The sequence below is a fragment of the Marmota marmota genome, unplaced genomic scaffold, assembly GCF_001458135.2.
Source record: "Marmota marmota marmota unplaced genomic scaffold, marMar, whole genome shotgun sequence".
NCBI lineage: Eukaryota > Metazoa > Chordata > Mammalia > Rodentia > Sciuridae > Marmota > Marmota marmota.
This window is the reverse complement of record NW_026000249.1, coordinates 3,660,784-3,686,086: the sequence shown is the minus strand read 5'-3', so window position 1 is coordinate 3,686,086 and position 25,303 is coordinate 3,660,784. Positions and strand designations below refer to the sequence as shown.

Genomic DNA, 25,303 nt, shown 5'->3' with positions numbered 1-25,303 from the left:
CTTTTTTTTTTTTTTTTTTTTGGCTGTATTGGGATTGCACCCAGGCAGGGCCTTGTGCATGCTACATCCCCAGCCTTATCTCAACATCCTTTATGACACTGATTCCCATAACAACCCTGGGACATGGGAGGGATGCCACTATTATTAACCAGGAGATGGTAGGTTCAGAGCAATCACAGCTGCTCCAGCAAGGGCTCCCCCAGGCTCACTGCTACATGTGCTATCTACTGTTTCCTGCTGTCTAGGGCCTGTATAAATATTCAAGAAAGACATCCCATGATGACCAGGTCTGCCCAACTCCCAAGCATCCTGCGACCCTTTGGATAGTAGCTTACCTTCCAAATACATTTCATTATTGAGGCTTCTTCTTGCTTTTGGAAGGGGAGTGGAGGAGAGACGTCTGGATGAAGTACTCTTGCGTGCCCGCGAAGCTGTGCTGCCTGTCTGTGCCTCAGAGGCGGCACTCTTTTCCTCGTTAGGTGTGCCCACCTGAGGCTGCCCAGAGAAAACTCTGTCCTCTGCCAACATCCGTCTTTCTGGGTGCTCAGGGATAACTCGGTCCTCTGTAAAAGCACATCTTTCCAGGGAGCTAGAAGTGACAGTTTTGAGGGTTCCCCGTAAGTGCGAAGACGGTGGACTCTTTGCTAGTGGTGGGCTCTTAACCGGGTTTCGAAGAACTCTTCGATGGTAATCTCTGAAAGCTTTCTCCAAGCGTTCGGCCTCTTGCTCTAGCTCTTTTACCCTGGCTTTTGTACTAGCTACAAACTCAAGGTCAGAGTCTGGGGAACCAGCCTCTTTTCCTGTATTTGGATAACCTGTGATTCTTGGTACAACTGCAACTGCCGTAACCTTCTCCTGTCCAAGAGGGCTGTTTGAGAAATCCCTGCTTGTATCACAACTGTGAGGCACCATCTTGCCATTTATTAGCCCACTCACAGACCGATGGCTCAGAGACTGCTTTGGGTTGCGGTACACTTCATTCTCCAGGGCTGCAGATTATAAAAAGGTAATTTGAGAAATGAGGACAAAAGGCAGTAAGCAAAATTAAAATATACTTGAGAATAAAGGGCAAACTTCACATTAAACAACTTCTGAGGCCACGGTAAGAACTGTTAACATTTGTTGAGAGCTTATATGTACCAGTCACAGATTCATGTGTGTTCCTTTATAATATAAGAGAGAATTTCACAATCCTTTATGCATGATTTTGAAAGCCAAAAAGCTCTGAGAATTAAAAAATCTATTTACAATTTATTTGGTGGCAAAGTACAACTAGATTTGAATTCATTTGGTTGAAAAGCTTGACCCGTACCAATGTAAACTCATTCATAATCTTTATTAATCCCAACCAGCATAAATATTCATAGATTTGACTTCAAAGTAATTAATGTGCTTCACAATAGGATGTGGGTCCAGAATTTCCAGGGCTGTAGCAAAATTCACAGCATATGGTCGAGTTTCAGATAAGGGAAAAGAATTTCATTCATGACAACACTATGGCCAAGGAATTCTCACTGCTCCCATTTACAGATGGGGGTTGGAGGCTGGATCACAGAGTTAGCAAGTTTTAGAACCACTGGGATTTCCTAAAGCAAAGCCAGTGCATGTACCAGCTCCTCTCCTACAATGCCTCCCTATGATGCTATGAGACAGAAGCTTGCAATAGACAATACATGTATGCAGAAGGGCTTTATGCTCAGTGAATTTTTTTCGTTATTCAAGACTTCTATGAGTTTTGCTCTAGATACTGCGGCAAACAGAATTGCTAAGCAAAAATGAGAAATAGGAAAAAGTAGAGAGATGGAAATAAAATTAGTGAAGGTAGAAAGTACTAGGGACTCATAGGGAAAGATTGCAAGTGGGAAGCAAGGAAGGCTCAGACCAAAGGGATCATGAGAAACCAGCTGAACTGGTAACACATACACACTTTGAGTTTGAAAGCAACTGGAAAATAAAGTATCTAAGCTTCAATATCCTTCTTAGGAAGTAGGGACAGATATGCATCCGCAGAGAAGGCATTTTAATGAAAGAGCAGGAACTATTTTCAGAGTGTCTTTTATGTCCCATGAGCTGAATTGGGACCCATCTCATTTCATCTTTGTTTACTATGGCCTGGTAGGTATTATCATCCTCATTACAAATGGGGGAACTGAGGCCCAAGAAAGTTAGAGCACTGTACCCAAAATCAAACAATTACCTTCAAAATTGGGGTCCAAAACAAAACAATTCTTTAAAAGAGCAGCAGTGTTCTTTTTGCCAAGCCAACCTGCTTCTCCCATATATTTATATACATTTCTGTTAAGGAATATGTAAAACTACTGAAGAGCCAATCAATCTTATCAGGGTAACAAAAAAAGGAATGCCTATGATGGATTTGGGGACTTCTGTGTTACCACCACAACTTTTCTATTTGGGGCACCTGTGAAAGCCACTCATTCTGGTGATCAGCTGGTATTTCTGAGATAAAAAAGTTTACTTCAAGGAATGTACACTTTTTTTTTTTTGGCAGTGCTGCGTATGGAACCCAGGACCTCATATACGCTAGGCAAGTTCTCTACCACCAAGCCACACCCCCACTGTAGGATGATACTTATTCTATGAATCCCCCCCCCCCCCCGAAATACAAGAAATACTATGTGGTTAATAAATTACAATCATTACATTTCCACAAATGTCAGAAGCTTTACATGCACAAAAATATTTATGGTTTAAAAACGTCTCTAACCTGTCTGAGTGTGTTTCAGTTGCAATTTTAAATCACCAACTTGAATATTTAACCTCTTTACAGAAGCATCATAATCTAATATCTGGGCCTTTAGCTGTGCAGAATGTTCAATCTGAAAAGATTCAGAGAAGAAAAAGAAATCAATGTAGAACACATCACAGCTTGCTTCAAAAGGAAAAAAAAAATCTCTTATTGTGCTTATCCTCTTATTTTTTGCCAATTCTGGGAAGCTTTATACCAAGTAATCAATGGGTCTCTGTTTAAAAAAAAAAAAAAAAAACGAACACAACACACAAATGAATTTTTCACTACCTTTTTCATTCAAAGAACAGCTACTTTAGGGCATGCAGGCTGAAATCAGAAAGACACAGTGAACATTTGTGAGTCTCAGGGTGGGAATCAAGACACTAACATGGTACTATCATGCACTCAGAAAATTTTATGTTTGAGTTAGCTTTTATTTCAATTATGAAAGACAGTTATGAATATGAAGTCATATAATCACTAGAGAATTTTCTCAGATGAGAAAGAACCCTTTATCATATTCAGAGCGTAATTTTTTTGTTGTTGTGGTTTTTTTTTTTGCTTTTTGTAGTACTGGAGATTAAACCTTGGGGTGATCTACCAATGAGCTACACCCCCAGCTCTTTTATTTTACTTTGAGAAAGGAACTAAGATGCCCAGGCTGGCCTTGAACTTGCAATTCTCCTGCCTCAGCCTCCTAAGTAGCTGACATTATAGATGTGTGCTACTGCAACCAGCTTGAGAGTTAAAAGATCTGATCTGTGCTGGTGTGGCTTGTGCAAAGTTTAGGTATCTATAAAGTAGACTGGTGTAACACTGGCATGAGTGAAGAACAATACTCACTTCACTTTGCAGCTGTTTTTGCAGAACTTGTCTATGAGTTTCAAACTCTTTATGCTCAAGTGCTATAGTACTTTCTGCTTTCTTCAATTCTTTCTGAAGAACCAGAAGCTCAGGAGACGGCTGAGCTATGCCTAATAAGGTAGAAAAATTCTGGTCATTATCAACTTTATTTCACTTAACAAAAGTAGCTAAAGAGATTTTAAATTGTTTCCTTTCTTTGTACTCATGCAGTTAATATTCTATCAATTCCATTAGTAGACCGAGACCAATCCTGATTCACAAGCTTCAGAACAAAAGAATTTAATAAATGTTACCACACTTTATTACTCTTGGAGTTTTATTGTAAGTGAAAGAATTCTTTCAAATCCTTGAATTATTGAAAGCCTGCCTCTATCCTCTGCCATGCACACAAGGCCTAGAAGAAGCTCTCCAGCTGTCTACCCAATGATGACTAACTACTTTAAGCTCTCATTCGACCTGAGCAACTGTCAGTGAGTTGGGGTCCAGGCAGAAAGCAAACAGATGTTTAGGTGGGTCACTTTATGCAAGGTAACCAAAAAGGATAGTGTGGTTCACTGGACTAGAAACAGGGTCATATTGTTAGCACCCCCTTGGGCCTGGAGGGCCAGGGAAGGAAGACATTCACAGAACTAGATAGAGTGAGTGGGCACAGGTGCAGAGCACTGATGAGAGGCTACCCATAGGTACACTGAACCTCGCTAAGCTGACAGGAGCAGTGGGTAGTCTAGGGCCGCTGTACAGAAGTTGGGGTGGCAGTGGGATATCAACAAACTCGACCTCCTCTTCCTTCCTCCAAGTGCTTGTTGCAGTCCCCAGTGTCAAAACCCAATTGGCAGTCACCCATGATACCACCCAGAAAGGCAGCACAGCTTAAAAAAATGTTCCTCCTCCTCCTTTTTTTTTTTTTTTTTAATATTTATTTATTTAGTTTAGTTTTCGGGGGACACAACATCTTTGTATGTGGTGCTGAGGATCGAACCCAGGCCGCACGCATGCCAGGCGAGCGCTCTACCGCTTGAGCCACATCCCCAGTCCCAAAAAATGTTCCTTCTTAAAGTGACACTGCTATGCAACAGCAAGCAATGGAATTCCAATGCCAGAATCTTATCAAATCTACCCAAGTTATGCCTGTTTTATAGATACAATGCAGAGTTTCTTAACACTGACCTAATGTCAATTACAGAAATAGGTAAATCAGAAAAAGAAAAAAAGGACATACGATTTAGGAGATTCAAATTTTCATTCTTATTCTCTTCCAGTTGTTGTTTAAGTACTTTATTTTGTGCCTGAAGTTCTAGCTTCTCTTCTTTTAGTACTGAGTAATCATTCATCTCTTTAATCTTTTCATTCAGCAAGTGGTTTTGTTGTGTTATTGTCAAAAACTGGGCTTTGACAGACTCTAATTCAAGCTTAAATGAAAAAAGAAAATTTACATTTGAATGATTTTACTACAAAAGTCAAAGCCAGAAGACTGAGTTAGGCTATGCATTACAACTTAGAGGTTGAGTTCTCTCCAACCATAAGACCTAACTATGGTAAAAAAAGTCATTTTCTATACTAGAGTTGGAACAAGGTAAGTTCATAAATTCTATCTATAGACCCTAGAAAGCCAGTGCTTCTGAGGAAAGTTATCACTCTATTTTCCCAGTGCAACCAGGACCCAGCGACAATCACACACATTGTAGCAATACATCTTTACTATGAGAGGTGAGACAGTAGTAGTCTCTCACTTGCTGTGAAGTGTTTTCCTTTCCTTGGTATAATATATCTGATATTAAGATATAGAAGCCTACAATACTGTCAAATAAATCATCATGGTTACAAAAGCAAATTTTATATACAGAATATACTTCACCTAAAGTTCCAGTTCTACCTTGCCAAAAGCAAGCATACCAGTGAACAGAAGTAACAGTGGCATGCGAAAAACATGCCTCATTTTGTTTTAATTTGGAAGATAATGATATAATGATAGGAATTTTTACCTGCTGCTAATGGGATAGAAGGGGCTGAGGTAGAACAGATATGTATTAGTTATATGCTATGGGCTAGATGCATAAGTTAGCTCACTGAATTCCCTCAAAAACCATATGATGTGGGAAATATCCTAAAGTCTACAGTGAGAAACAGATTTGCACAGAACTCTAGGACCCAAAGCTCTTTCTTCACTTCTTTATGGGACTTTGAAATGAAGAAATATTGAATTAACTTCAGTCATCACCTTCTTGGTCCTAGAATAATCAGGCCAAACCTATCCAGATAAGATATGATGCCTAAAACTAAAATTTCATGTACTGCCTAAAGTCTGCTTCAAAAAAAGGGGATAACAATTACCTCAAGTTCTTTTATACGATTTATAGATTGACTTAGTTCTTCCTTTTTTGAATTAAAAGCTATGAGCTCCTCTTGCAAATGAATAGCTTTTTCTGAAAGAAAATGCCCAGCAATTAAACAATGTTTTCCTAATGAATCCAAAAGACATTTAATAATTTAAGGCAGTCTGCCAGACCTAATGACCATTATTTCATAAATAAAAATAGCAGATGTAGGAGTAAAAATTTAGTGGGCAAGAAATAAACCCTTTACCCAGTTCTGATTTACTCTGAAGAAACTGTTTGAAATTTCCATCAAAAGTTCAACTTCTTGATACAATTTCCTGGGTGTACACTGAAATGAAAAATATCTGAAAATTCTAAAATTATTCAACTTCCACAGTCTTGGATTAATGTAAATGAGGTTTCATAAGGTTGAATGTCAAGTAAAAATACCATACGGTGTCAAAATATATTAGAAGAAAAAAACAAAAACAAACCTTGGTCACAGAGGACAGAGAAGTTAAAAATTTCCATAAGTAAAATCTAAAGTCTCTCATGGTTAAGAGTAATGTTTACCAGGTGGCAATAAGTTGCTGTCACCTTCTTGATAATCACAGATCAAAATATATTGAAATAAAATCAGATATAGTACTAAAGATATGATAGTGATCTTTGTGAATATACAAAATGTTAAACATGAAGATTTCCAAAAAGACAGTGAAGGACAATGATTATTTTAAAAATTTTATAAAACTAGAAAGACAAAAAATGTAATTCTATAGAAATTTTTAGAATATACAACAGACCCTACTCAGGAAACTAACAGACTACATCAGAACTGAAAAATAAAACCCCTCCCTGCTCCCCAAGAGTCACCTTTATTCCTCCTTTCATCTTCAATCAGTCTGTTAGTTCTATTGATGTATTCATCCTTTAGTTCAAGTTGATACCTGAGAATCAGAATGACTAAAAATGAGTTTCTTGTCATCTCCCCAGGAGGACTGCTATGAATGTAAGAGATCATCTCTGGCACAGAGCACCTAAGGGTGCTGAACACATGACAATGTTAAACTTCAAAGTCTCTCAGCATTAAGGCCAGGGATGTGAATTCTAAACATAAAAGGTCAGGTAAAAACCCTGCCTTAATTCTGTAAATTGGGTCCCAAAACTCAGTCGCACAAAATGAAGGATGTTAACTGGAGGTTACTGCAATCAATCACTTTCAATTAGTCTCGACTAGGATAGACAGCAAAGAAGTAAACTAAATTAAACCTGCAAAGCACACAACAAACCAACTCGCCAGTGATAACAAGGCAGTTATTTCTGATCCACCTGCTCCATCTTCCCAACCCCAATCAGAAGAAGCACTCTGCCCTCAGGCTCTAAGCATAGTATTGAGAGACCCCCAACAGCATTACATCCAGATCAGTGATACCAAAAGGCACATTTTCATGGAGTTTTACCTATCTTCACCAGCCATTACCAGTTGCATTCCTGGTTCAGAGATGCGAGAGCAAAGAAACATTCTCCAAACTCCCACACTTGCCAAAGTCACAAAATATACCAAAATGATACCACACAGTTCCCTGTCTCCTATGTAAAATCAATATACATGCTTTTCTTCATGTTCAACAACTTCGGACACTTCGGTGCTTCCTATTTTAGTAAATGAGCTAACAAAATATGTGGAGAAACTATCATTTCAAAGATGGGCTGGGGAAATAGCTCAGTTGGTAGAGTGCTTGCCTCGAATGCACAGGGCCCTGGGTTCAATCTCCAGGACCCCCCCGCCACACACACACAAAAAAAGAGATGGAAATCTACTGTATTTTTTAAACAGAATTCATTTAAAGAACAACTACAAGAAGCCTTTGTAAACACTATATTAGAGATTACTGATGACAAATTATGGGCAAGGTGGTAAAAAGAGCCCAATGATTAAGAAAAACCTCAAGCAGCTATGTTGAATTGTCTCCTTGCTACATGTTTACTCAATAAATACTCACCAAACAGTTATGTGCCAATTGTAATACCACCCCTGAGCAAAGTTATCGCATGGGTGTAATGTCCTGGCACTAAAATAGCATTTATTAGTACACAAGATTCAGGCTACAGAAAACTCAAAGTAACCACAGGTGCCCATAATTTCCTTCTTTCTATCACTTTTTGCTTCATTTTAAAAATTCTGACATAGCAGAATCTTAAAGGAATATAAAACATGTTCATGGACAAATTCTATAATCTCTAAGTAGAATAATTTCTAAATCATCAGAAATTTCTACTTTAGTGGCAGTATGAGTAAGGTAAAGGCAAAGGTAACTAAAAGTGATTATAATTCCAATTTTGTAGCTGATCAGCAATATAAGCTGAGCAAGTCAGAAGGTGCCTTCAGAATAAAGCAAATGACAGGCCTTCAACAACTGTTAGAAAAACCACGAGTAAGAAGGGCAGAGGATGTAACTTTCTATTTCATATTATTTTGCCTTGGTACCAGGGATAGAACCCCAGGGCCTTGCACATGCTAGGCAAGCATTCTACCATCAAGCTATATCCCCAGCACCCCTTTTCTAAGAAAACTGAGATAAGTCTCACTTAATTGCTCAGGCTGGCCTTGAACTCGCAATCCTCCTGCCTCAGCCTCCCAAGTAGCTGGGACTACAGTCATGCACCACCATACCTGGCTTATGTGTGTTTTAAAAACTATTCTAACTTGAGTACTCATGAGAAAGGATTAGTCAATTGGAAAAAAAAAAGGACATTTTTTAAAAATACTAAATTTAGTCATAAAATGTCAGTTTTATCTTTTTCATCAGCATTTGCAACATCTCCACCAACTTAATTCAAACATTATTTCTTTAAAAATGCCAATTACTTTAGAAGTTCATTCTTGAGCTTTTGATCATAGCTCTCTTCAATACTCTTTATATTCTGTTCTCGTCTCTTAAGTGCTTCAGCAGTACTTTTATTTTTTTCTTCTTGCAGTTTCTGGGTCCTGAAATTAACAAAAATATACAAAGCAAAAAAACTATAATATCTGAGGATAACAAATTTAAGAAAAAAATAAGACAAAGTTCTCCCTATATTTACAAACTGACCTAGTTACTGTGCATCAGAACTAGCAAAGGGAGCTGCACAATGGCACCTGGCTAGGGGAGTGGGAAAGAGTCAAGACCAAGGTAGTTTCTCAAAGAAGGTAATTAACACTTAAAAAACCAGTTACAGTGGGTTATATATTCACTTTTGGGGGGGGAAATGGAACCACCGTTTAACCCAGCTATACCACTCCTTGGTTTATACCCAAAGGACTTAAAATCAGCATACTATAGTGACGCAGCCACATCAATGTTTATAGTAAGCAGCTCAATTCACAATAGTGAGACTATGGAACCAACCTAGGTGTTCCCCCAATAGATGAATGGATAAAGGAAATATGTTATATATGCTCAATGGAATATTACTCAGCTTTAAAGAAGAGTAAAATTATGGAATTTGCCAGTCAATGGTTGGAGTTGGAGAATATCATGCTAAGCAAAATAAGCCAATCCCACAAAACCAAAGGCCAAATGTTTTCTCTAATATGCAGATGCTAATTCACAGTTAGGCCCCCCGGGGGGGTGGGGTGTGCACTAGGGAAGAATAACGTTACCTTAGATTAGGTAGAAGGAAGTGATGGGAGGAGAGGGGAGGGATGTGGGGATAGGATAGGAAAGAGAGTAGAATGAAAAGACATTATTACTGTATGTATATATGTGACTACATGACCAATATGATTCTGTAACATGTGCACTCAGAAAAATGAGAAATTAAATCCCATCTATGTATGATATATCAAAGTGCATAAGTGCATTCTATTGTCATGTGTAACTAATTAAAACAAATTTAAAAAATTAAAAACTGGTTATAACTGATAAACAGCTGTAACCAACTTAGCTGGATAGAATAATGATATTATTAGTTACAAAGTTAAAAAACTTGTTACTGTGCTCATGGGCTTATCTCTTCTATAGTATGTTTCTAAAAACCACAAACACAAGTTTAGTGCTTGTCTCTTCTATAATATTGTCTCTAACTGTGGGATCTAATCCATTAGCCCAGAGATAATAAAGGTATATTTGTATTTATCATTTATTTTTATTAAAAAGTGTTTTAAAAATTTTTTTTAATTGTAGATGGACACAATACCTTTATTTTATTTATTTATTTATATGTGGTGCTGAGGATCGAACCCAGTGCCTCACACATGCCTGATGAGTGCAATACCACTGAGCCACAACCTTAGCCCCAGGTAGATTTGTATTATCATTTAATAATCTATCAATTGAATACTGAAGAGTGTGTCAAAAGAGCAAGACAGAGTGATCAGGGCTTTCAAATGCTAAAGAGTCATCTCCTTGTATGATTTTACTCAACATGGTCTTCATAGTGAGACCTTAAGTTAATAGTAATGCCAATTCTTGAGTCAACTGGTGGGGTTCACAAGTACCACTGAGCATACTACAGAACCCTGACCGGTCCAAGAACACAGGAAAGGCTCCACATATTAGCTCCCTCTGCTGGCTGATTTGGAAAGGCACAGTACAGTGAACTACATTTACTTCACTTAGATGCTTAGAAAGGAAGGGTGGAGGAAGCGGAGGTAAAGAAATAACTATAGGGGCTGGGGTACAGCTCAGTGGTAGAGCACTCGTCCAGCACACGAAAGGCCCTGGTTTAATCCCCAGCTAAAAAAAAGGGTTTATATAATCATGAACTCCCTCTGCCCAAATTTTGTTCCTTTTCTGTCTTTTGATCAATTTACCTCTTCAGTATTGCTGCAAAGAGAGTAAGGTAGATAGAGAAATAAAATGAATTTAGCCTACAGAAGTGAGAAAACAACATTAATGAAGAGGGAGACAATTTCCTCAATGTACTGAGATTCCTAGATTATCTACAAGTATTAACAGCAGACTCCAAATGGGGAAAAAAGTTATTGCAGCTTGTTATCAATCCCATGTAAGATTTAAAAGATGAAACACTGTGAACATTTAGGAAAAGTAATTTTAACACATACATTTTGAGATACAGTTTCACCTAGTACAAATCAAGTCAGATTGCCTATTTCCTTTCCTGAGTACACAACAGGGAAATATGGAAGGTCTGGATATCTGGGATTCACAACATTCATTAAACTACCAGACTTGAATGAATGAATGAGTAACTGCAAAACATACCATGTGTTCAAGAATTATTACCTTTTCCAAAGTATCTGTCTGGTCTTATGGCAGCCTGATGATGGTGTTTTATCCTGTTTTCACCTTAAGGTCTAATATTTCATAAGCAAAACCCTAGTCTTTCTCTTAACTTGTACCTTTTAAAGCTACGTAATATCACCTTTATAACCAAGAAATCTACTTGCAATTAACATTAGAATATGTGGATATATACACTTGTAAATCTTTTTCATCTCATTCTGAATATCCAAAATTAACATACATTACTTACAATTCAAAAGCATCAACTTTTTCCTTCAGCTTTGCTTCTCTGCCTCTTAGCAGATCTATATCTTTTAGTAGAAGCTGCCTTTGAGCATAAATTTCGTTTGCTTCAGTCTGTATAGGAAAACATTAATTTTTAGCAAGCAAGCAAAAGAAAATAGACTGAAACTCATACACCGCTTTCTAAACTCCAGAAAACAATGAAAGTACAGACATTCCTGGTGACAATTTCACCTTTGATAGATTTCATCTCAAGGTATGTTTGTTCTATTTGTATAAAAATTACTTCCCCAATGACTGCTAAACTATATTACCCTATATTTCTAATATCCCTTGTCTAATTAGTTCTTTATTATCTGTCAGTCCCTTATTTAAAATTTGAATAAGTTCTTCAAGCAAGAAAAAACTTAAACAAATGTACACTCAGCAATGAAACTCTCAAAGAGTAGAATCCCATGGTAACTTGCTGATGGTGGAGCCATCTGAATGTTTCAGTTCATGGGTCATTCTGACTCGGTGCAAGTTCATATGAACTTCCAAATGAATGGGCCATCCTTCCACTTACAAGTTCACTGAACAAGGATATACCATTTGCCAATCAAATGTCATGCAGTGTACTAGAAGCTGGACATAAAAAGGCAGACAGAGTTCCCATCTTTAAGAATCTCATAACTTGGTCAAGAAGAGAGACAGTCACATGAGGATGTGATGATCTTAAAGCTGAAATACATGAGAACTATACGGGAATGAGGCCTGAACGAGTTATTCAGTGGGAGTTAGGAAAGACATAATGAGGTGACATTCATGCTTAGGCTCTGAAGGACAGAATGGTCAAAGAAACGGAAGTAGACAGCATTCCAGGTGAAAAAAAATAAAGGCACAATGTTTTAATGTGAATGGCAATCTTCCTCAATACCCTCAGATCATAAGTAAATGGGAATTTAGTCAGTTACCTGTCTACAAAAGGAACCTGTTAGTCTTAAACCCAATCCAGTATCTTAAAAATCTGTGCTTCCAACATTTATTATTACAGCCCAATTCTCAAGAAATGCTGCACAGAATTGTAGAGGGAATCCACCTAGTATTAAATAACAGGGCCCTAAAGACAAGCCTGATGCCAGGGTGGACCCTATCCTACTTGTCTCCTGACAACAGCAGTTCTGGATGCACACTGGAAACAGTTTTGCAAATCCGGACTGGCCTAAGACATGACCTTAAGAAAGGAACATGTTTTCCTAAAGAAGCAGATCCAATCCCTCCTACAGACACACATTCCTGCCATTCCTTAACTTCACCTCCTGTCCCATCACTTTCCCCGTTTTCCTGCATGGATGACCTTGTAGCCCTGGATGACTCTGCTCCAAGGACTTTCACCTTTGCTCACTTCTGTAGCTTCCTCCGATGGCTGCACACTGCATTTTGTTTCTAGTCTCCACCTGAAACCTCACCTTGCAACTCTGAACACTTGGTCTACCTTTCTTCCACCTACCAGTCTCTCTGGCCTATTCTTTGGATCACTTCAAGAATGCCTCATAGCCCTCCCTTTTCCCCTAGGTCAGAAGCCACCAATTATCCTGACTCCCTTCACCACCCAGTAGAGTCACAAGATTTTAATTCAACAGGCTGCCTTTCTCAAGTCAATTAAATTAAGCTCTGCACAAACGCCTCTGTTTCTATCTTCACCAAAAGGCATAGAAAAATAAAGGTGCTCATAAATTATAAACCCTCTAGAGAACTAGAATAGAAAACTCACCTCCAAGCACATGTTTTGGTCTCTCTCACTTCCAGGCTCCTGTTTCAGCTGGGTCTTGGGCAACACAAACCAGTCCTCCCTGCTTTAAATAGCTGCTCCCCTTTACCCACGCAAACGTCTACCTGAGCCTCTCCTTGAACTCCTACCTAACCCTACACTGTGCCTGAGAAGATGAGTGTCTCCATCTCAGAGTGAATGTTCACCCTGCAACTCTTTCCTATCTGCCATCTGGGAGGAAAAAGTCTCTGTAGCTTGACAAGGCTGGTGCTTCCATTTGCACCCTTGGTCATGGTCCTAACTACTTATCTAGGGCCTTGTTCCATCGACTGTCCCCACCTTGTTCCTCGCTCTTGAACCAACCTACCAACAGCTGCAGGAAATAGCCACATGGTAAACTACTTTCAAATATTACCTCCTGGTGCTTCTGAATTCTTTCAAGAGCATTCTTTGAGCGAGAAATGAGGGCTTCATTTTTTGCATGATAAGTCCTCTTAAATTCGTTTCGGAACTCAGATAATTCCTTCTCGTACTTCCTTTTCTCATCCATTTTAAGTTTTGCTATTTCAGTTTCTTTAAAATACTTCCACTGCAAATTGATCACAAAAAAATAAAAAATACAGTTACTATCCTAAGGAAATAGTAACAAATTCTTTTAATGGTTAGGTTTAACATTAATGTTCTGTCCAAACTATAACATACTTAGTTTTATTCATTTTATTCAATGACTGTACCTGTAGGAGTCAGTCAAAAGGCATGAACCAATGACATCAACTGGAAATAAAAATAATATGCCTAACGGGATAATATCCCAGTCTTTCCAAAAGGTTCTAGATGTTTTCCCCACATACCTAAGACATTAGACGACAAGCAAAAACATCATGCTTGTTAACAGCAGCAAGAGATGCAGCTTACCTTTTGACCCATCTCTACTCGAAGATGCTGTTCTATTTCTTTTTTATATTCATTTAGCTTCATTTCTAAAGACTCTAGCTTTGGATGCTGAGGATGAGCATTTGCAAATTGATCATCAATAAGCTGAAGCTTCTCAGCTATTAAAAAAACAACACATCAGATTAGGATACATAAACTTGGTCGGGTGTGCAAGAAGCCAAAAACAAATAGTATAAATGTAGGGATGCTGACATTTACATTGAAACATATAAAAAAACTTGAGATAGATCAATAACGATATTAAGCAAGTATAATATAGATTTCTTGGTAGACCGTGGGTATGCAAGTGTTCACTGTAAAATGCTGGGGGGGGGCAAAGAGTAAGTCAGAAATTACTGTATTCTTTTTCTAGTTTCTAAGTGCCAAGGCAGACAGCTTTTATTGAACTTTTGATTCAAGTTGACATACACATTTAAAACAGCAACTTAAAAAGAATGAAAGATCATGTATTTCGTCCCCTCCACTTTATAGATAAGGAACAACTGCCCAAATAGTTTAAGGGACTTCCAGAGGGTTAAGCAACTATAGTATAACTGGGACTAAAGCAAGGCCTGTAGCCCTCAAATCAAATATGGAGCAAAATCAGCAACAGAGCAGAGTGCAAATCTGAAGCCTAGAGTACAATCCCACCCCTGTAAGGTCCCAAGAGCACCAAAAAAATCATGCACAGGGGAAATAAGGCTGGCAGAAATAAATAAAAATATCAACAGTATTTATCTCTGACAGGCATATCTTTAGACATGTTTTTCCAGCTACTTTTCTGTATTTTCCAAATGTTCTGTAACTTAAAAAGTCCAAGACAGGACCTTCTAGCCATGTGTAGCAACTGAGTACTTGAAATGTGACCAAGCTAAATTGAGATTTGCTTTATGTGTAAAAAATATACTAGATTTCAAAGAATTCACATGTAAAATAAGTGAAGTATCTCATTAATTTTTTTCTATATTGAGTACATGTTGAAATATTTTGGATATGCTGGGTAAATAAAATACATTATTAAAATGAATTTTACCTTTTTTAAAAATTTTATTCTATTTTTTGTACCAGGGATTGAACTCAGGGGTGTTTAACCACAGCCACATCCCCAGCCCTTTTTTTATATTTTACTTAGAGACAGGGTCTAGCTGAGTTGCTTAGGGCCTCACTAGGTTGCTAAGGCTGTCTTTGAACCCTCGATCTTCCTGCCTTAGTCTCCTGAGCTGCTTGGATTACAGGCATGCACCACCATGCCTGGCCCATTTTACTTTGTAAATGTAGCTACTAGAAAATTTAAAATTACATATGTGGCTCATGCTATCAGACAGTACTGCTTTATAATGTGTTTCTAATGAAATGAAACCTACACTTATTTAAAGGCTTACTCATACAATACAGTTTTTACAAATTATGAATTTTTTATCTTCTTACAAGGTAAGAAGGACGGACTAAGAAGCTGATTGAGTGCATCAGTTTAAATAGCTGTTTTCCATCACTAATAAGTACCAAACTAAAGGACAGGATGGTATTGCAGAAATGCTGTATAGTGACAAAAGGTCTAGATCATGGACTGGAAAAATTGGAGTTCTTACCCAGTCTGGGAGTTTCCAATTGCTCTTTCTTTGAAGACCTTGGATTCCTCAACTACAAAGGGAAGTGATGGACCAATGATATCTCTAGCCATTGGCAAAGCAAATACTCTATGACGGTCCAACTCAATGGCTGTAGTATAAAGCTAGTCAACAACCAAGGAAGAACCTCCCAGTTAAGAGAGGTTAAACCCAACAAACAAGGAAGAAGGTGGACCTTGGGATCCCTGCATGATTTTGGCATTCATGATAGAGAACATGACTAGAGAGCAATTTCTGGTCCCTTCCAGCAACATGATTCCAAAAGAAATGAATTTCCTTGTCACCTACAGGTTCCATCTATCCAGTTCAAGGAAGAACCATACAATATGAGGTCATTTCCTTTATTCCAAAAGAAAACAACAAAAATTAAGAAGGCTATAATTACCAAGTGAGTCTTTGTTAGGACATGTTGAACTTGTCTGAGTTTCCATATCACAAGTCTCTTTAGCTTGATGATATTCTGCCAATTCTTTCAAGAAATTAATAAGAAAACCTAGAAAACACCAACATATAGTTTTCTTTCAGAACTTTCATTCAACCATTCCTCAGTTATTCAGTTACTCTTTACCCAATCTTGGCTTTATAATGTCAACATTTTTTTACATTTATCTTTTAAAAATTTTTTTAAAATATTTATTTTTTAGTTTTTCAGCAGACACAGCATCTTTGTTTGTATGTGGTGCTGAGGATTGAACCCGGGCCTCAAGCATGCCAGGCGAGCGCGTTACCGCTTGAGCCACATCCCCAGCCCTAATTTATTTTTTTAAAATATTTTTTTTTAGTTGTTGATAGATCTTTATTTTATTTATTTATATATGGTGCTGAGAATTGAACCCAGTGCCTCACATATGCCAGGCAAGTGTGCTACCGCTGAGCCCCAGCCCCTTTAAAAATGATTGAAGAGTATGCATTTACAGACATATAACAATGAATCCTACTATTATATATAATAGTGTGCCAATATATGGGAAAAAAAATTTCTAAGAAAATGTCTTTCCAAACATGATATAAAACCTAGAAGGAATAAGGAAATTTATCAATATAACCATATGAAATTTAAAAATATATATGGCATGAAATAAATTCAAAGGACAAACGTCATATTGGAAATTTCAGTGCTTATATATATTCAAAATGCATATGTCCTTTAACCTAGTCATTCTACTTCCATGAATTTATACAGCTGGATTCTCTTTCACAAAGGCACAAAGGGTGCACACTGATCACTTTTAATGGCAAAAAAAAACAAAAAGCCCTCATGAACTGTATCTCCATCAATAGGGAGTTAAATACTTTCATGAAAAATAATCAGTTTAAATATACCATGGTAGATACTTGAAAAGACTCATGATTCTGCATCCACTAAGTTACAGGTCTTTCTTTCCTGCTTGGTTTTAAAATTCGACTCCTATACTTTTAGCTTCCCTTACATAGGCAGAATCACCCCAAATTTTCAACTTCTTATGAAATGTTCATCCCAAACCCCATGTAACAATCACATAGCTGGGCTACTTGATGTGTCACAAACCACTGCATGTACTGGCCACATTGCCTTAGTGTGAAATCTTTAATCATGATTTCTCCTCAGAAATTCCAGGTCAGTTATTTCTTTGGAAAGAACTGTTTTTTCTTCCATAATATGTTTAGGATTTTTAAGTTTTGAAAACTTGTGATACAAAAACTTAATGACATTCACTGATGTTTGCTTAAACCCAAGGCTCCCCTTTCTAATCCACAAAAACATCTTTCTCTCAGGAAAGCTTTCTTCCACTAAAAACATACTTGACTAATCTTCAGAGATGTGCTATTCCACTGGAGTATTTCTAGTGCAGTTACCTTTCCTCAGGTTGGTGGTACTCTTCACAGGCCTCTGATAAGTCCCCCTCTTCCTCTGCCCCCTCTCAGCACACAGTGAACCTCTAAGGGTTTGCCTCCCCTACTTACTGATTCAATCATTTGCTTGTATCAGCATGGACTCACAGATATTTTATAATTCACTTTTGTTTAGATAATCCAGAATTTTATTTTGTTGCACAAATTGTTCCAGCTTTGGCCTTTGGGAACCCTTTCACTGTGGAATTTTTTAAAAAGCACTTCCTTATAATCTGGCATTATAAGATGCTCCAGGCTCATCTTGTATATTTTCTGCTTTAGTTCTAGAATCAGTCATTTCTCCAAGGAGTCCTGGTTCCTTTTACTAAGGAATGGTAAGGAAAAAAAAAAAAAAAACTTCCCCAAACAGGGCACTAGTGTGCTTGCTCACTGTTACTGGAGTATCTGCTTCTAGGCCCTCCCAGCTGACACAGCAAGAGAATAAAGCCATGTATGTTAAAGCATGTATAAACACATTTCTGAAAACTTTTGTATATAGCATCTGTATCTATATTAAGCTAAAAATGAATACATACTGATGTCTCCAACCACATGGATCATTCTAACCTCCCTCCTTGTTTATATCTGTGAATTACCAAACAGTGAGAAACCTGTTTCCCTATCATCTACTATCCATTGCCTTGTCAATTCTAACATACAGTGGTTCCAAAATTGTTAACCAGTCCCTCAATGGGAAATAACTATCACCTAGAGTAGTTAGGTCCAACTCTGTTTGCCTTTATTCTCCACTCATTTCTGAAGTTAGCCCAGTGTCCCTCACCCCAACAGTTTGATCTGTCACAGTCTGTATTCCATCCTGGGATCACCTGACCTCCTAAACTTGAATTAAGGTTCCCTTTGTTCTGTAAAGTTCCATAAGTTTTTGACAAATGTACAATGTCACACATCTACCCCTGCAGCATCATACAAAACACTCACTATCCTAAAAAATCTCCCGTGCTTCACCTATTCGATTTCCCAAAGTGATCATATTTTCCCTTCCCCCCAGATCCCTGGCAATAGCTCATCAGTTTACCATGTCTATAATTCTGCCATTTCTAGAATGTCGTATGTACACACACACACACACACACACACACACATATGCACATATATACAATCATAATATGTAGCCTTTTCAGAATTGGCCTCTTCGTGAACAATATGAATTTAAGATTCATTTACGTTTTTTGGGTGGTTTCATAACACAATCCTGAGAGATGACTAATGTTGCATTGTATGGATGGAACAGTTTGTTTATCCAATCATCTACTGAAGGACATCTTGGTTGCTACCAATTTGTGGCAATTACAAATAAAACTGCTATAAACTTTCACATGCAGGTGTCTGTGTGGACATGAATTCTCAAATCTGCATGGAAATACCTAGAAGCACAACTACTGGATCTTAAGACTAAGACTGTGTTTAGCCTTGTAAGAAACAACCAAACTGTCTCCCAAGTGACTGTACCATTTTGAATTTCCACCAGCAACGAATGAGAGTTGTTTTTGCTTCACATCCTTGCCAGCATTTGTGTTATCAGTGTTTTGGATTTTTAGCAATTCTAATAGTTGTGTAGTGGTATTTCCTTGTTTTAATTGGCACTTCTCTAAAGACAAATGATGCTGAGCATTTTTTCATATGCTTATTTTCCATCTGTATATCTTCTTTGGTAAGATGTCTGTTCAGACCCTTTGCCCATTTTTGAATTGGGTTATCTGTCTTTAGGGTTGAGTTTTAAGAGTTCTCCACATATTTTGAATACAATTCCTTTATCAGATTTGTGTTTTGCAATTTTTTCCCCCAGTTTGCAGCTTGGCTTTCATTCTAATAACACTGCCTATCATGTTTTTTAATTTTAATAAAATCACATTTATTTCATGTACCATGCTTTGGGGGTAACATCTCTCACCATGAAACCCAAGTCATACAGATTCTGTTTTTGTTCAAAAGTTTTATAGTTTTGCATTTTACATTTACATCTGTGATTCTCTTGGGTTTGAGTTAGTTTTTGTTTAAGGTACAAAGTCTGTGTCTAGGTTCATTTTTGTTCATATGAATGTCGAATTATTATAGCACCATTTATTGAAAAGAATATCCTTCCTCCATGGAATCATTGTAAACATTTAGTTGACTGTATATTTATGGATCTACTTCTGAATTACTATTCTGCACTGATCTATGTTCTATTCTTTTGCGATAGGTAAAGATTTAACTTCCAGAAAGTAAAGGACTAATGTCCAAATTTTCTACCCATGATTCCTAGGCATCTTTATCTTGAAAGGAAAAATTAGGGGTGGGAAATATGAGCGAGTAGACTCTAGGGGAAAACTATTATGGCCATTCAATAGATCAGCACCTACTGCATAAAGACACTTTAAAATAAGACAGGGACAGACAAAAGATACAAAATATTTTCCTACCAGTTTTTTGATGTTCTTAATCTCCTAATTAGAAGCCACCAACATTTAAAATCATGTTAATAGTAGCTGTTTTACAATTAGCAAAGGGTTCTATCCAAACTTTGGCATTATGATGCCTAATGTGTCTGATACTCAGTTTTTCTGACTTCCAGAAGTTTTAGTGGGATGCTGGGTGAAGCTAGTAAGGGCTGAATAATACAAATCTAAGTAAGTGGATTATTTGTTTAAAGATCCCTTCAAGTCCTAAATTTCATTTTTAAATAATAGTAAAGCACCAGATATTAGCTCTATATTTTTGGCCTGTGCTGTCCAATATAGTAGCAACTATTCATGTGTGGCTAATTAAATTTAAACTAAATTAAAAATTTAGTTGTTGAGTCACACTAGCCACATTTCAAGTGCTTAACAGTCACATGAGGGTAGTGGCCACCACGTGGGACAGCACAGAGTAAAATATTTCCATGATTACTGAGAGTGACATTGTATGGTCCTGCTTTAAGAGTCCAGAACACAGGATCATTTACCATGCCGTACTTCAGCAGGGATGATTTATTTTGCAGGCAGCATCCCGTGATCCAACTTAGTTATCTTCTGCAAACATTACTCCCAAGAGCCCAGGCATTAAGTCACAGACTCAAATGTTTGCTGAATACATTCTGATTGAATGAATGAATGAATGTCCTAGTGGGGATGGCAGTAGTTCTGGCAACAGACAAAAATCCAAAAGCAAACTAACACAGAAGGATCATTATATAATATCATAATCATTTAAAAAGACCAAAAGATTAACTATGGATCAAAGGTAAGTTTTCAGCTTATGTTCAAACTACAAAGCAGTTTATCAGTTTATCAGGTCTGTATAAACACTGAAGAATAAAAATAAAGTACTTATTATTTGAAATGAAGCTCAAAAGTCAAAGTCAAAAGACATCAAACTAGTTTCAGTGTCATGGCTAAAATGAAAAAATAAAGGGTTAGGGTATTCAAGTAAAAAAATTTCTGCTAATTTTAAGAATCAAAAATCTTATTGTTTTCAAAGGGAAGGAAAAGGTAAATACTGGAAATTATACTGACCAAATTATATCATTGTATTGTGTGCATGCACAAATATGCAACAACGAATTCCACCATCATGTACAACAATGCACCAATAAAAAAATGGATACTTTGACAAAAAATTAATACATTTAATACTTTACATACATGTTAATACATTGAATACTCTGTCAATTGTACTTCAATGGAATACCTAGTACACAAAGATAGCTATCTTAAATGCTATTATTTTTTTTGGAGTACCCCCCTCCCTGCCAATAATGTTCCAAACAGCGAATTTTTTAAAATAGTTTTTTAGATGTTAATGAACCTTTATTTTATTCATTTATTTATATGCGGTGCTGAGAATTGAACCCAGTGCTTCATGCTACACAAGTGCTCTACCACCAAGCTACCCCAGCCCTCAACAGTGGATATTTGTAGGGCTCTTGATTACCATCACTAGTTTACTTATTTGAGTATCTAGGAGTTATTAAAAAGGCACTACGTGGGAAAATGACCTGCATTTTTCTGAACAATTTATGAACCATTGCTTATTTTTTAAGGCATGATTTTTTTATTTTTTAAGCAAGGAAAATCAAATGACTTAATTCAAATTAAGTTTCTTAGGGCTGGGATGTACCTCAGCAGTACTGCCCTTGCCTAGCATGCATAGGGCCCTGGGTTTGATTCCTAGCACAAAACAAATAAATAAAACAAAAAAATAAATAAATTTCCTACTCTTCCCTCTAAAAATTATTAACTTCATACTTTTATAGGAAAAAGTACATACAAAAATGTTGTTCTTCATTACAAAGATGAAGGTTCCTACCTTTTTGGTTTCCTTTATCAAATCCTGAGACCTGCAAAAAGAAAATATTTTACTTTTATTCAACTATCTAGTTATAATTAACAAGACAAAAAACAGGTTATTAAAAAAAATAATAATAATCTTACCAGTGATTTGTAGAGACTGGACGTGGGGTTGATTTTAATGAGTTGTAAAAGATCCTGCATAGTATATACCTTAAGGGGGGAAAATTAATTAGTCATATTTTTACACCAATGTTTAAGTGACAAGTTGGGATATATTTTTAAATATAACATTAAGAATTATGATTCAGATTAAATAAGATTATAAATATAGTAAAATGCAAAATTAAGGCTGTTTCTTATTCAATAGATTGAGGTTAAAAGGATAATTTTTTTTAATCATATAATTAACTTCCAAATACTTTTACATTAAAGATGGCATACTAAAAAGAAATGACAGAAATGATTAATACCTTAGATGACAAATATCTGATGAGCCAAAGAATATGAGCAAATTCTAGAGTCTTTACAACTATTTAAAAATGTAAATGAACTAGATTTTTTTACAGTCCTTATAACTATAAATGACTACTGTATCTAAAATGTTTTTAAAAAGATATTTTGGATAACTATGTATGTATGTGTGTGTGTGTGTATANTGTACCACCACACCTGGCTGTATAATTATTCTTTTTATTTTTTGGGGAAGGAGGTACCGTGGGTTGAATTCAGGGGCACTGGACCACTGAGCCACATCCCCAACCCTGTTCTGTATTTTATTTAGAGACAGGGTCTCACTGAGTTGCTTAGCACCTTGCTTTTGCTCAGGCTGGTTTTGAACTCATGAAACTCCTGCCTCAGCCTCCAGAGTTGCTGGGATTACAGGCATGCACCACCATGCCCGGCTGGATAACTATACTTCATACATACTTCTACACTTTATATATATATTTATATATATATATATACACACACACACACACACACACACACGTGTATGTGTGTGTGTGTGTGTGTATGTATATATTTCCTGATAATTTTTCTCAAATGGTGTTCTTTTAAAAGAAATATCCTGAGCCGGGCAAGGTGGTGTACTCCTCTAATCCCAGCGGCTCAGGAGGCTGAGGCAGGAGGATCTCGAGTTCAAAGCCAGCCTCAGCAACAGCAAGGTGCTAAGCAACTCAGTGAGCCCCTATCTTTAAATAAAATAGAAAACAGGGCTTGTGATGTGGCTCAGTGGTTGAGTGCCCTCGAGTTCAATCCCTGATACAAAAAAAAAAGAACTATCCTTCATGACATTTTATATTAGCAGAAACCATTAAATGTATGAACTGGATTAATTACTGCTATAGCTGACTACATAGTAAACAAATTTGTAATGTATCATTAGGAAGCTAGAGAATGAATTAATGTTAACAGAATTAAAAATGAATTCTTAATGTTGATAAATAGAATTTAGTTGCTAATGAAGAAATGTAGCATGTTTAAATTTCAGGCTTTCATTCAAATACTGACATTGTTTTTATTTCTTTAAAATTTAATAATATTAAAATTATGGGCAAGAATAGATAAAAGAGTAAAAACACAGGGACACTATCAAGAGTGAACTCTAATGTAAAGTATGGGCTTGGAGTGATTACAAAGTGTCAGTGTCGATTCATTGACTATAGCAAAATGTACCACTGTGGTGCAACATGCTGATAGTAGGGAAGGCTACGGGGAGGGGCCAGAGGTGTATGCGAACTCTTTCACTCAATTCTGCTGAGAATCTAAAACTGCTCTGGAAAAAAAAATTCTATTTAAAAGCATGCACAAACATGGAAAGTTTGTTAAGTCTGCCTTTGAAATAATAAAATATGACTAATATGTTCAATAGTAATGAGGAAAAATAGTTACAATCATTAAAGTGATACAACATGTATTTCAAATGTTTCAGAATTTTACAGATTTTCTTCAATTTTGCATTTCTCACTTCTCTTATATAATTCTAAAGAAAAATATCTGAAGAAGCTATTGCATAGTAAAAAAGAGCGCATTTTAGAGATCTATAGATTTAGTTGAACTGTATTGCCAATTACAAGTTATATGACTGTGGGCAAATCACTTCTCCAGGGTCCAGTTGGTTATCTGTAACACGTGACACCTGCATTGGTCCTAGCACAGTACCAAATTCACAGTAAATGTTCAACAGAAATGGCATTTATGAGTTTAATTAGACTACATTGAATATAAGATCAATGCTAGCTCCAAAACATTTAGTGATTCCACGTATCACTCTTTAACAAAAGACTAAATGAGCTACCAATCAAATTTAGTAGTCATTTATTATATAATAAATTATGTGCAGGACTGATGTGCATTCAAAGATGAACAAGAAATGGATATAAATAGTTCAGGAACACTTAGCTACTATGCGGCACTTTACAATTATCAAAGGAAGAAACTGTTAATAGAAAATTCAAAAACAAGAAAGACTTTACCTTTTCTTTTGCTAAACCACTTTCTGGAAAGAAAACAGAAAGTGAATATTCATAGCCACATCTCTGTAAGTGATCTGCCACTAGAGAGTTAGAGGCACCTATTAAGAGAGCACTCCCTTCCACTGAAATAGACTGAGGCTGCAGTTTTCCACTCAACACAGGGTGCATCAATTTGTGAATTAGCTGGTTTCTGAGTTGTGTCTAATGAGAAAAAAAAAGGGGGGGGGAGAGAAAAAATTTCAGTAGAACTGTTTTACTAGAGATATACATGGACATGTTGCACTTGTTGCAATTATGAAGAACAATTTTCTCACAATTTATAAATGCGGCCACAAGTTACAAACCATTTGTCTTACCCTGTGAGACCAGCAAAAGCTTTCTTTCCCCAGCTCCCAAGTAAACTGGTGGTCAGCCAGACCACTTATAGACTCTAACTTCACTTCCCTAGAAGCCCATTTCAGCTGCTTGTGATCAGGATATCAAGTAAAGGAGAAAATTCTGCCACTTCAAACCTCTGGATTGTTGGAGGCTATAAAAATAATATTGGATCAAACCAGTTTATTGGGCACATTGATCAAAGTAAAATTGTTTTTTAAAAATTTTTTTAGTTGCAGATGGATAGCACCACATAAAAAATAAATAAATAAAGGCATGCTAAGAATGGAACCCACTGCCTCACGTATGCTAGGCAAGCACTCTGCCACTGAGCTACAGCCCTAGCCCCCAAATTGTTTTTTTTTTTTTAAAGGAAATACCATATGCAAGAGAAATTAAATAAACCCCAAGGCAGCTTATTAAGAATGCACTTTCCATAGAACCAAATTTCATCATAAAAATTTTCCCCTAGAGTAACATTGAACTAAAATTAGTGAAAAAGAAGATATCATTTGAAGTTATATTAGTTCTCTCATCTTTATCCTTTCATTTTTCTATCTCCTTTCTTGATCATCTTCCTCTTTTTCTTTCCCTC

The 25,303-nt window shown here is 36.8% G+C and overlaps 1 protein-coding gene across 3 annotated transcripts in view; it reads right to left on the bottom strand.

The window, feature by feature from the left end:
- Nucleotides 1-25,303, bottom strand: part of Ofd1 (OFD1 centriole and centriolar satellite protein) — a 50,974-nt gene that overhangs the window by 20,381 nt on the left and 5,290 nt on the right. For all 3 annotated transcript variants that reach the window (XR_007344745.1, XM_048796408.1, XM_015488034.2), the window contains exons 3-16: nucleotides 24,334-24,534; nucleotides 21,998-22,066; nucleotides 21,873-21,903; nucleotides 16,096-16,203; nucleotides 14,065-14,201; nucleotides 13,565-13,738; nucleotides 11,407-11,513; nucleotides 8,798-8,917; nucleotides 6,802-6,875; nucleotides 5,945-6,036; nucleotides 4,833-5,022; nucleotides 3,593-3,723; nucleotides 2,726-2,837; nucleotides 336-989 (exon numbers count right to left, since the gene is read on the bottom strand). Coding sequence is in view for 2 of the 3 variants with exons in the window: in XM_048796408.1 (XP_048652365.1) it covers nucleotides 336-989; nucleotides 2,726-2,837; nucleotides 3,593-3,723; nucleotides 4,833-5,022; nucleotides 5,945-6,036; nucleotides 6,802-6,875; nucleotides 8,798-8,917; nucleotides 11,407-11,513; nucleotides 13,565-13,738; nucleotides 14,065-14,201; nucleotides 16,096-16,203; nucleotides 21,873-21,903; nucleotides 21,998-22,066; nucleotides 24,334-24,534 (2,200 nt within the window). In the remaining variant the exon portion in view is untranslated. The remainder of the gene's footprint in view (nucleotides 1-335; nucleotides 990-2,725; nucleotides 2,838-3,592; nucleotides 3,724-4,832; nucleotides 5,023-5,944; nucleotides 6,037-6,801; nucleotides 6,876-8,797; nucleotides 8,918-11,406; nucleotides 11,514-13,564; nucleotides 13,739-14,064; nucleotides 14,202-16,095; nucleotides 16,204-21,872; nucleotides 21,904-21,997; nucleotides 22,067-24,333; nucleotides 24,535-25,303) is intronic.